Consider the following 13289-nt stretch of genomic DNA (forward strand, 5'->3'; position numbering starts at 1 on the left):
TAGGTAAAGTTTTGTTTTACGGGTCCATAATTTCTCAATATTTCCTCATGCTCGAGTTAGAGAAAAGGTCAATTGCTTTTTTTTTTTTAGATTCTTTTGTTGGTGTTGCCCTTTTTTATACAGATATCATATAGTGAGAGTATAGAGACAGACATGTTGTACATGTTTCAACGGCGCAGTTTTGGATAGTGAGACCAATACTATTCTCCCACCTGTATGATAAATATACGTCGTCATCTAGCGACCGTTTAGCTTACTCAAAACGACGGCAAACAGGTTTAAATATCCTGCACCTGACCAGGACTAAAAAAATAATCCAGCCCAGTGCTTTCAAAGCTCAATAATAAACATGTTACATTATATAATACTAGTAAACTACAATTTGTGTAAAACAAACAAGATAAAACATGTTAATCACTGAGTTTAAGAGGTCTTGTAGGCAGATTTTTATCATATATTTTTTTTTAACCTTTGGACAGAGCCAGAATAAAGTTTCCCCTGTCTAGTCTTTATGCTAAGCTAAGCTAAGAGTGGTACACATTTCTCAAAATGGTGAGCTATTCCTTACTTAAGGACTTCTCCTAAATGTTGATTAAAAGTTGGGAATGAAAGTTGATTCTTTGCCTTGAAAACAGCAGTTGACAAATCAATCTCGCCACGAGCTTCACTATTAGCTGTTCCACAGCTTTTGATCATATCACATGATCTTCTTTAGCAGATGTAGATGTTGCCCAGTCAAGATAAGCCAACAAAGAAGCATAACAAATGTACATTTTAACATCTAGATTTCCATCACAGCTGGGAAACTGCTGATGAAGGTCAAACGATACTATCAAAAGCTCCACAGCAGCTAATAGTGGGCCTGATAGTGTGACTGTTTTGTTAACAATTCAACATATATGGAGAAATATTATATGAATTTACTTTATTTTCAAGGATATTTTTACAATAATGAAAATAGTATTAAATTGCATCAGAAACTATATAGGAAATCTTAACTTTACCATATTTGCCTAAATACCAAAAACAAAGAGAGACAAATATTTCCGACATGCTATAAATTTTAATAGACATATTGATATTTCTGTAGAGAAACAAAGTTATCCCTAGTTTTATTTACAATACAGGAATACAAAAAAATTGTCACATACAGTACAATGGTAAAACAACATAAAAGAACTTAAATAATTATTTTATTTGTGTAACTACTTAAATAATGAAAATGGTTATTCTATTCACACCACGCCGTCTCAGCAGCTACAATGCAACTTTCACATTAAGTGCTAAAAGAAATGATAATTTTCCATTTTACAGCATGAATTCCATTTTGACCAGGTAGTTGATTTATTTCAGCAAACACAAGCGAGGCGGGAGATGAGGAACAAATACATCTTTAACGGACACTGGACTTCAATTAACCGTGATACTTGGAAACTTGTTTTTCAAAATGAAAGTTGGGGAGAGAGCAAAACTGCAAATATTTGCTTTCAAAACTGTTAAACACAATGACATGATGGATCTGTCAAGACTCCTATTATGAATTCAAATGACAAAATATCAAAGGTGGAGTTTATGGAGAATATGGGAAAGAATGTATGTGTGCTGCATCTGTATGAACTCCTGTCTGGCATCTGAAAAGACACAACACATTAATGAGGCTCCAGACCATACCAGTCTGTGTTCATCTGTTTACTGACTACAAGCAGGAGTCAGATGTTCATTAAACGTTCAATCGACATTATCTCCACGAGACAGATCATTAGTTTAATCTTAAATCTGCTCTCTACAGAGAAGATCTGCCTCTGACTCTGAACTGCTTCCACAAAGACTTGGTGGCCTGATGAGCCGCTTGATCATCTGACAACAGAGACACATTTCTGACAGTGGTAGTGAAACCAGATGAATTAGATGGACTCAGCCAACTGCTACGAATTACTCTCTGCAGGCACAGACATGCATTACTTTTAAAGTGTGGGGGGGGGGGGGGGGGGGGGTAGAAAAAAAAAAATACTTGTCCTCACGTGTCTTTCTTAACAGAGGAAAAAGCTGCATATGTATAAGTACAAGAACATGAAATGACATGAACTGACAAGCTTAGTGTAAAACTGCTTTCTATAAACACCATTCTCTCCCATATATTATTACGCTTAAAAAAATAAACCCTCCTCTATGATAACAATAGTAATGCTATAGTTTTTTTTTTTTTTTGCAATGCTAAGTAGTACTTAGGTAAGCTCTATTGGAAATATACATCACTGCGCTATCTCTTCCCTTTATAGTTTTGAGTTTGGGTTCAATTTCAGTGTGTGACGCCATGAAAGGAGTTTGATAAATGATAACTGTGATAGTGTGGTGTGTACACGTGAATGTTAAACTACTCTCATTGCGCTTTTAATAAATGTTTTAATTCATTTTGAATAATAAAGTGAATGAAACAAAAAATGAATACAGTGCATGAGAGCCAGAAACTCTGTTCAGATTGTATGAAACTGGCTTTGACAAAACGTTCTCACTTAGTCGTTCCTATTTCTGTGTAGGTGACAGTCCTCTGTTGTAGATCCACTCTGTACATTGATAGCAAGTGAATGTTGCAAAACAAAGTATACACACTGTATACTGTTATAGCTTTTTTTTATGACAATGTGCCCACAAACTAAATACAACATCTTAAGTGAGATGACACGGTTCATCTCTCTTGTATTAGTGCCTTTAGAATAGTATAGCACAAAGCACTGCAGGCTCTATAGGACCCACGACTCTCATAGACTTCAGAGGTGCAGAGTAGTCCTTCAAAGTCTGTGTATGTGGACATCTATTTTGAATGGACCATGAGCATAAATTGGATCTGGAGCCACGCCGCTCCTTAAAATTTTGAATCCTTAAAGAACCCCTGAACAATCAACTGTCTCCGCTGAAACGCCTCAAACTCCATTTTTCGAGGGGTCTTAATAAAGCAACAGATGGCCCCTGAAGAGATCCAAAGTCTTGGGTTAAAATGGTCTGTTCCTGTGGAGTCAGCCATGAGTGAGCATTTTCTGAACGAGACAGGAAATGTCATAGTGGATCTTCCATAACTTGGCCATGCTTATCAATCATCTCCTCTGCTGTCTGCAGATCTCTCCGAAGTGTGAACACGGCTTGGATGCCAGGCCTGGTGCTCAAGAGCATGTAGCTTATAGGCAAAAGAGGATGAGTCTGGTATGGTGAAGAAGACAAGGATGTAAAGCAGTCTGATGGGGATCCTGTGTGTATTTATGTGTGTGTGTCTGTGTGTGTGTGTACACATGCCTGTGTGGGTGTGAGGGAGATTAAGAGGCCATATTAAAGACACCTCGTTAGAGTCTGCTGGTGGTGGTAGGTAGATTTGTGTCGACTTGAGGATGACAGCAGGGAGAAGCTCCCCTCTGCGCATCCCTATACGATATAGCTGGTCAGGTCTAGAAGGTATGAGGTCATGTCAATGATGTGGTCGAGTATGCCGTCTTTCTCCTGGTCGTTGGGCATGCCATGCTCACTCTTCTCACACTGGGCCCCAGAGTAGCCGCTCTTACACAGGCACTTGTTGGGCTCCATACACACTCCTCCGTTGCGGCAGGCTGGTTCACACTTGGCTAGAGAGAGCAGAAAACACAGTGGTCAAAAGTCAGAAAAGATCTGAATTTAAGATCAAATACGTTTTTGAATATTGCGGCAGGCATGTTGTGCATTGATGAACCCCCGTTGAAACATCTGTAAAGGAACAACACATGGATGTTTGTCCAGATGACAAATCTACTTAAAGGCACTCACCAACTCGGCAGAAGGGTCCCTCCCAGCCGGGGCTGCAGCAGCACTTGCCAGTAGGAGTGCAGTGTCCGTTCTTACAGTGTCTGGAACAAGCTGTCATCAGCAGCTCTGGAGGCTCCACCTGACGCTGGCACTCTTTCGGGGCATGAGGTCTGTAACAGTTGTTAGAAGGAGGGAAAGTCAATATGTGGGAGACACAAGCATCACATGGCACGCTAACAAATTACAGAAAGTAGGGCGAGGCATTCATTTTACACTATCGCTTAATGTCTTTAAATAAAGTCACACCGTGATCACATAATGATATATAATTGTGACACAAAAGCAATCCCTCAATCAAAGCCATTTAGGGAACATCATTTGTCAGCATCGGTTTAAAGACAATTTCATTAACACAGTCTAAAATATTGGCAGTGACATTAAATTGCATTCAACGTCATTGTTGCTGCACAGAGTACTGGGACAACGAAATTAAGTTTCACTTCAGGAACCTTTAGATCTTCAGTCTAACATTCTCCCAACTGATACATTTTTGGCTTGTAGACACACTACAAATAGGTGGTATATGATAACAGAATTTTAGGAATGTTTAGACATTTCACAGTAATTCCCAAATCCTGTAATTGAGACCCAACATATTGTTGGTTATCATTAAAGCAGTCTACTAGGGAGGTAATACAAAAAATTGGACCCCAATTGAACCCCGAACAATGTACCGCCTCCGCTCAAATACCTCAAAATTATATTTTGGCAACAGATGAATCCAATAATAATGTCTGTTCAGAAAATAATGATAGCTGTAAACAGGGTCCTATTGATTTATCAAAGGCAAGCAAAGTACGGTGTCAAGGTGTGCAGTTATACAGTAACTCCATGTTTGGAAGATTTGATGTCATGAGATTTGTTGTTTCAATTCCACCTACTTTTTCAGACTTTGGGCCAGTTACACTACACGGCTAATCAGTGCTGTATTTGTTCTGGATAAATTGGGAGGGTTGCAATGTCCAAAATAGAAATAACTTTTCCAGTGTCCACAGGTTGGTTAATTGGGCTAGTAATGGATGGTTACCTTCTTCTTATGTCTGCTTTTAGGCACACTACGGTAAATGAGTCTGTTACAAAAAGTTAGACGAGCCTTACAACAACAAACATCAGTTCTTATTTTCCAGATCACCACAGTTTCGTGCAAAATTAATCACTTTTCTTTAAAAAGCCTGTTAAGACACAAACAAAGAGCAGGGACTGGGCAAAACAAAACTCTCATTAAACTTACTGGCTGAGGTACACAGTAATACTATGATACTATGATTCATGGCAGTACTGTATGAAACATGGTCTATTTAAACATCTATCACTTCATTTTGATGTATCATGACAGCTGTAGCAATGTGTTTACTGTAAAGCTATTTTTTAATGTTACAACAGGAAGGATCAACACATCTGCCATCATATGTTGTGTCTATGATCTCAGATGATCGGCAGGGTCTTCAGCATTTGTTGATATGTAGCCAAGGTGGGATAGCACTTTTGAAATGATGCACATTCAGAAGTATGTATTTAAGCTCTGTAGCAAGTTAAATATGTATGTATGTCCATGTATATGTCGATACATTTTTCAACGATTTGACATTCATGTGTTCTGTATATTGTCAATTTGTGAATCCACTGTCAAAGATGGATTTGAACTGTACAGCAGGAACAATAACTGTGTCAAGTGTGGCGCGTTTATTGTTTTGACTTGTTTTCCTTAAATCCTCCATACTTGAAGAACAAAACAAAGCATACATGTAGGGTTAACACAGGGCTCTTGAAGGTCTAAACATGATTTGGAAAAAGAAGACGCAGACAAACATCTCTACACCATATGTGTCAAGTCTGAACACCAAAGAGACATATTGTGATCATTCCATATTAAGACAAACATCCAGACACGCACATCAGCAAATGGGCTGAAACTGATTTATTTCATATCACAGTCTACAAATCTGGAAATAATACGGTGCGTAATCACGTTCAAATGTGAAGCGTCTGTTAGTGCCTGATGCCCACACACATTTGTCTGTGTGTGCATTTGTAAAAGAGAGACAGGGAGAACTATGGATGTGTAAACAGTTCTGCTGTACTGAGGTAGAAAGCTAATGAGGTAACACAATTTGCTGACTGAAGGACACACACTCATACACACAGGCTGGGTAACTGGACTCCTGTAGACTAATGCTTCTATGAGGGCTGAAGAGCATCAGAAGTGAGGTCAGTGTGTATATATGTAATGCTTAGTCCATGGGAGAGCAGACCTCATCAATCATGGCTGGAGAGCAAATGATCAATCAGCAGTCGCAACCAAAACTAGATGGAGTTCAGGACCTACAACCAGGGTGATCATTTTGTCTATTAAATCGGAAAGCAGCAATGTTTAAAATGTACGGTATTACAGACATATATAGCTAACTGTGCATTCGCTCTTACAGCTCTCAGTGTTCTGCAGTCAGGGAATTTTAATCGGGTTTGTTGAGTCACACCTGTTCTGACCTTCAGTAGTTGGGTAAATATAATATTGGTTTTAACTATTGTACAGGAATTACTGTGTTGGAAGACACATGTTTCAGCTTTAAACAGAGTCTGTCAGTTGTTAGATGAATGACTACAATGTTGTGTGGTGATAACTGTATTTATTTGACTGTGCTAGTGTTTACTTCCTAGTTCAAAAAAATGTGTTGCAAATGTTCTGATAGACACACTGACTAATGGCACTGTGCAGTGACAATACTGTGACTGTGTGAGTTTAAGTTGCTTTAAATTTGGATGATGGAGGGCGGGGAAGGGAGAGGGGGGGGTTGATTCCCATGCTCCCATCAGCACCCAACTCCAGACTCCATCCGTGCTGGCTTTTGTTGTTGCAGGCTGCATGCAGTTAAAAAAGAGCGAAGGAGGGAAGCAAACAGAAAGAGAGGGAGAGAGAGAAAGAGTAAGAGTCCCTGGAGGATTGGGGGGTGTGTAGCTAACACTGTTAATAGCAGGCAGGGGTCAGCAGCGCTACTAAACAGTCTGTACGACTGCCAGGGTGGCTGTGAAAACAGCACCTGCTGGTAGCGCCACTTGACAAAGGCAGCTGGGTCAACAGCCACTGTGGGAATTTATCAACTTTGGGAGGGGTGGTGTATGTGTGAGAGCAAGGGAGTGGGAGAAGGGTGACAGTGCTCACACATGAGGAAGTTACATGGACAGAGAGAGAGAGAGAGAGAGAGAGAGAGAGAGAGAGAGAGAGAGAGAGAGAGAGAGAGAGAGAGAGAGAGATGATAATCAGAAATAAAACACAGATCATGTCATAATTGAAATGAAAATAGAGTAGAAAGTACACAAGGCATACTAGCTCAGGAATGACTGCACAGCTGTGAAGTAGAACCAGGAAGATTATTGCAGGTAAAGACCTGTTGTTTTGTGTTAAAAAAATGCCCTCCCTTCTGTCCTTACATCAGGGGAAGCTGATCACTAACATATCATAACACTGACATCCATTCAAGTCTGCGCCATCAGAGCAGTGTGAATGCTCTGCCTCAGATTTGTTCCTGATCTGTTTAATTATTATGTTTGTCAGTGTGTGTGTGTGTGTGTGTGTGTGTGTGTGTGTTTAGCTTGTTGGCTCGCAGGGCCCGTTTGATTGACATGAGGTATATGTGAGAAAAGGGCTGTGGAGTGGTGTACATTGTGTGCCCTAACAATGGCTTAATCAAACGGCCCAGTGTGGTCTCTTTTGCTGTTTTGTCATCTGACTCCATTGTTTGGGGGCTTCTTTTGTAGCTTCATTCCTTGTTTTAATTGTGCAAGAAATTTACTGTGTATTGTAGGAGCCAGGGCTATTCAGTGCGACTGGCAAGCAGCTTTGTCAAGGGGAGGACCACAGCAGAGATGTAGGAAGATTTAGGAGGGATAGGAAAATAAAGAAAAGGCTCTTTTTTTTTCTGCAGCGTGCTGGGAGCTAGCGTACCGCACGCTCACACAGGCTCACAGATGTGCATGTTCGCGTGTACACACCACCCACACAGTGTATATCTGTACACACAAAAAAGAAAAACACAGAGCGGCATACATACAGATAAACATATCCACAAACGAGCAGCCGCTGTCTTCCTCCCCCTGTACCTCCAGTGATTTGTGACTTCCATGGCTAATGCAGTTCATAAAGGAGGTCTCAGGACCCTATTCGAAGTTTGCTATGTCTTTTTAAGGTCTCTGCTCACTGTAATTCAATCAGTCCGGCCTGCAGCTGACAAAACCTGAATGTGTGAAAACTCTTTCATAATACTGCTTTTCCTTCTACTCTGTGGAGGGGGGCTGTAACAAATAGAAAGGCAAATTGCATTTTACACCAGAAATCAGCAGGAGGTCTGGCGCTATACTGCGTGTTACAATTAAGCTATTGCAGAGGACCAACTGTAAGAGCAGAGCTGATTCTGTCCAACTGCATTGATGGAGTGCAACATGTGCTTTTAAAATTATGATATGATAAACATGTAACTTTGCTATAAGACTCCCATGATGTATTGAGTATACACAGAGGGGCTGAAACAACTCCTGGTTTTGTGCTGTATCATAATGTATTTCTTTGTTAGTATGTTTCTGTTTTCTTTCTGGAATTATATGTTCCTGGCATAAATATAATGCTCTCACTGTATAAATAATCATGTTATCAAATGCAGACTCAATGGGACTGTAAAGTAGCCAAACTTGCCCATGAATACCTTCTTACAGTATATGTGCAGAGTAAACCACAGTAAAACTAAAATTGTATTCTGTCTATGGGTCTCTGCTTTGCTTAATTACTTTATGTTTAAGGTTAATATAGTAAGTAAGATTGTTGAAAAGAAAAAGAAGATAAGCAAAAATTATATTTTGTCTCAATCAGATATGACATTATTTACATATTTTAGTTTTTAAAAACCTTATTTATATTTATCTTTTGTTTTCTTTTTTTATATGTAAAGTACTTTGAACCACGTTGTTGTTGAAAGGTGCTATACAAATAAACTTTGGGAACGATCTATGGTGAAGAGAATCTAAATTCAAAGGTCCACTTACTACTGATGTAGAGCTTTCAACTGCATGTCACTGCCACAATATAGAGACCATATGATTGGAAATATTTCTATCCAACTGCTATACCACAAACAAGCCCCGTCTTGCTCTCTGCCTCTCTCTTTCTCTCACCCACATACACCCTCACACCACACACATTCAGCATGTTTCAAAATGCATGGTGGCCTATTTATTATTGGAGGGGTACTCCAACTGACAAACAAATACCTAGAAATGAAGTCATCTGGCCAGGACATGTTTACACAAACACTGCTGAGGGATTTTATGGCTGATGTTTCCCTGTAAGCCTTTGCCGCCCTCCCTAACAGTTCCTCTTTTCCCTTCTATGTTCCCAAACACAGCGTTAGATGCTATACTGGACCACAAAAACCACCGTACTCTAAAACAAACCTCTTTATGAGAGGGCTTTAGGGTCCAGATGTCCTCGCAGTATGGAAAAGAAAAAAGGGGAGGACCACCAGACTTGATAACGCGCTGAGGTCAGACATGTTAGCTACCCCAGTTACTCCCCCCGTCACCCCCTCTCCATCCTCGCTGTAACAAGATCATAATAACGAAGCCAGAGTGTATTAGGAGTCAAGCCTCCAACACCACAGGATCCGCACAGACTAAACAAGTCCACTTGATGGTGGAAAGAATTGTTCTTTGGGAGAAATGCATCCAGCAGTCATGCCAGAAAGCATAAATATGGAGCGAGCCACCGGGGACCCTTTGAAACATCTGTGGTGTAATTAATTGTGCTAATGCCTGGGTGGCACTGTCGTCACCCAGGAATAATCAGCTGCGGATATGTTTCTATTGTGATTCTGAGCAATGCAAATTCTCTCTCTCCGAGTCTGCCTCTCCTACTTTATCTGCCTCTCTTAATCACATCAGACCTAGCCTAAAGAAATGTTTTTCATTTGGGACTTTCTTTGTGCATTCAGTATGTTTAAAGTTGGACTCGACCCACTCACTGACCTTAGCAGATGGGCCTAACCCTGCAGGATCTCACTTTATCAACTTCCTGCAAAAAAACTGATAAGAAGATAGGCAGAAACACGGGGGGATTCAGCTTGAAAATGAATATGCAATTGGTTTGAATTACAAAGTCTGCTTATGTTTGCTGCCAGGGTAGTATATCAGACACATATGCTTATACATCCCTAATGTATCATGTGGGATGAATTCATGCCGTTTGCACATTTTCTTGTCTCGAGTGACAAATGTTTTTCACATGTACTTGGCTTTGCAAAAATAGTTTATAGATCCATCCCTATCAGAATAATATAAGTATAATAATATTGAGGTGCCTATGGTTAGGATTATGACACAGTGACACACACACACACACACACACACACACACACACACACACACACACACACACACACACATTTGAATTATGTTAAGTGTTCCCCACACATTCCAGTTGTTTAACATAAACTAATTAAGCATTAGACTGCACAGAAATAGAGTGGATTGCCGTGCTCAAAGTTGAGTTGGGTGTGTGTTCTGGATTTTATTAAAACTTTGTCCACAAAATGACGAATGAAATGCACCATGTTACATGCATGAGCATGTGTGAGTGTTTCTTCGCGTGTTGAAATAAAGTATGTAGAAGTCTCTGTGCTTGACAACAGGTGCCTTTGTGTTTTCCTTACTCTCAGCAGAATGAACCCTACTGTCAAATACTGTGAAAATAACCAGCAGGCAATAGTTACTCAGGTGAAACACGGCCAGCTAGTCAGTGTTTCTGTTAGCAATACTTTACAATAACATTTTGAAATGCTACGCTTACTCTCCACTTACTGCTCAGCATTTGTTTTGGCCCAGGAAGGTGATCATGTGATGACTTGTTGAAGGGCACAAAAGTTCTGGTGACAGCGATGTGTTTCGTGTGTGTGTGGAGAGGACATATATAGGTAGTGAGGACTTGAGTACGAAAATTAGCAAGAAAAGACGTCGCTGCAGTGGAATGTGATTAACTATAGATCCATTGTTTCATGAGAGTCAGTTGCATGAGTGTCTTGTATGATATACTGTGATATACTGTATGTGGAATCGTCCTAGTCCCACCATAAAACAAAACCAGCATGGAATTAGGGATGGTGGGCTGGTTTTCTGGAGTCTGTTTATATTCCTTGAGGGGTCACTTACTTATTGAACTGAGAACAACCAAACTATATACCGCAAAAGTTTACAAACAATCGATGGTTGAAAAAATATGGTTCACTCAAAGCCATTTTCAAATGTGAAACAAACCATCCCCTGAGATCAAGAAAATGTTCTTAATGTACCTTTTAGGGTCAACCAGCTTGTAGAGTTTCCCACTGTGTGACTGCGCCATGCTTTTACTGCTTGCCAGTATGTAGACTTCACCTGTGAATAGGAACAGTCACATGGAAAGGGGCCATCAGCACTATTTGCATTACAGATTTTTAATGTACAGCATAAGTCCCAATAATCAATCTGTCTTCCATTCATGCAATACCTGTGCCAAAATGAGGAGATGAGACAAGAGGAAGCAAGCGATGACAAGAGGACAAAAGGAGAGGACATGAGGGGAATGAGTGTGGCAACAGCTTCTGCATTACTGTACTTGCCAAAGGACTATAAGAAAGATTTTAACGGGACAATTGAATACTCATGACTGAGAACCAAGCGGATAATTTAATGAGGAACAAGCCAACAAGAAAATTCCATAAGGGGACAAATTGTAAACATGTGTCTGTGGGGCCCATACTTTGGGACACAAGCCCGACCCCTCCATGATTCTTGCACCACTTGCAAATCATGATCAAATGCAGAAATATTTAAATACCTCATCAAATAATAATTCCAAAACCTGGCAAGAACTGTGATTAAACATTTCTGATGACTGTGTGAGTGAGCCACATCATGTGTTCATGTTAATCAGAAACACCAGAGGAGGCAGTTAATAGTTCTGTGTGTCTCTAGTGGGGGTCCAGCTGGTAAAATGTTCTGTGTCATATTAGTCTGCTCACCTCAGCTCACCCTACCTTATCTTAACGCCCAGGTAAACAGTAACACATCTCTCTACCCATGCAAAACATTGCATTGTAGGTGGCCCTAAACACAGCTCATAAGTGGGTCTTTTGGAGTAGCATTGCTATCTTATGGAAATGACAATTAATCCAAAAGGAAGTACGCACTCTTTAATATCCTGCTGGGAATGTGCCATAGAGGTAAGAACGGAATTAGTTCCCCTGTAAATTGGAGTGTTACTCCTTGTTGGCTAGGGTGTTGCAATTTTTATGGATTTTAAATCATGTTCTTATGCATCCCACTGTGTTAGTGCAAAACTTTACAAACACATTTTTGAATAACCCACTGGAAAATTCCTCAACGTGATGTTAACATGTGCACCATTGATAAATATACAACAAAATGACTCCAAGCCATGATTTTTCCATAGTTTTGCCATCCGTCATTTGAGGCCAACAAGCCTTCAAGGATTCATGTTGTAAACCCCACAAGGGATTTCAGAAATATGTTAACACATAACTGTCACTAAATGTGGATGTAGGGAGGAAGAACAAAACAAAGGAAGAGAGAAATGAGAAAGAGCGCTCGAATGAAAGTCTGAGAAGAGATAGATAATCTGCATAACTGTGTCGGTTTCTTATCATTGCCCTACTAACCTAGTTCATCTTCTCCGAAACCCAAGATGTGTCCCACAAGCATGAAGCCACAGGAGCCAGTTGAGCCCAGACACAGCGCTTTCTCCTGCCACTGTTCACCACTTGCTGATGTTGACAATGTAGACTTCTCGAGGATCCGCAGGTTACTGAGACAAACAAAACACACAGAGTAGATGAATTACTACAATCATCACTTAGTCAGTTTATCCCCCCAGAATACTGTTCTGTACTATACATGACATGCACATTTAGTGCGAAATACCAAACAATTAATTTGCCACAATATTAGGCACATTACAGTAGAGATCTGGAAACAGGGACAACTTTTACGTCATGTAACATGGTTCATTGACCCATCATCACCTTTTCCACCCCCATGTCTCTCATGGTGTTATTTAAGACCTCAGCTTTTAGTTTCAAAACAAACATCATGCTGGAGCCCTTCACTTAGCCACAACATTATGCCCTCAAATTGTAATAAGGCCCAAAATTAACCGACCACACATTGTTTTAAACACAGTGCCAACTCCTGATAGTGTACTCGCCCCCTGCTATTTACTTCCTTTGTTTACTCAAGCGTCAGTGTTTTACATCAGCAAAGTAGGATAAATTACAAACCAAAGAAAAGTGTGAACAGCACAGAGCAGGATGTCTAATCTCCATTTACACTGAATGGGCCGTGACAAAGTGGTGACAGTAACATAGAACTTGTTTTCCCCCACGTGGATGGAACTTTGTGTTTACTTTGGCACATGCCGATGCAAG

General features: G+C 40.3%; 1 protein-coding gene across 2 annotated transcripts in view; it reads right to left on the reverse strand.

Annotated features, from left to right (window-relative positions):
• Window positions 1-1049: 1049 nt before the first annotated feature.
• The window catches only part of hhip (hedgehog interacting protein), a 34087-nt gene continuing 21847 nt past the window's right edge, over window positions 1050-13289 (reverse strand). For both annotated transcript variants that reach the window (XM_068727128.1, XM_068727129.1), the window contains exons 10-13: window positions 12525-12670; window positions 11160-11241; window positions 3790-3938; window positions 1050-3611 (exon numbers count right to left, since the gene is read on the reverse strand). In XM_068727128.1, the coding sequence (XP_068583229.1) occupies window positions 3415-3611; window positions 3790-3938; window positions 11160-11241; window positions 12525-12670 (574 nt within the window). In that variant the 3' untranslated portion in view covers window positions 1050-3414. The remainder of the gene's footprint in view (window positions 3612-3789; window positions 3939-11159; window positions 11242-12524; window positions 12671-13289) is intronic.

The sequence above is a fragment of the Cebidichthys violaceus genome, unplaced genomic scaffold, assembly GCF_023349555.1.
Source record: "Cebidichthys violaceus isolate CVI_PGR_0920_01 unplaced genomic scaffold, fCebVio1.0.p SCAF_4, whole genome shotgun sequence".
Lineage (NCBI taxonomy): Eukaryota > Metazoa > Chordata > Actinopteri > Perciformes > Stichaeidae > Cebidichthys > Cebidichthys violaceus.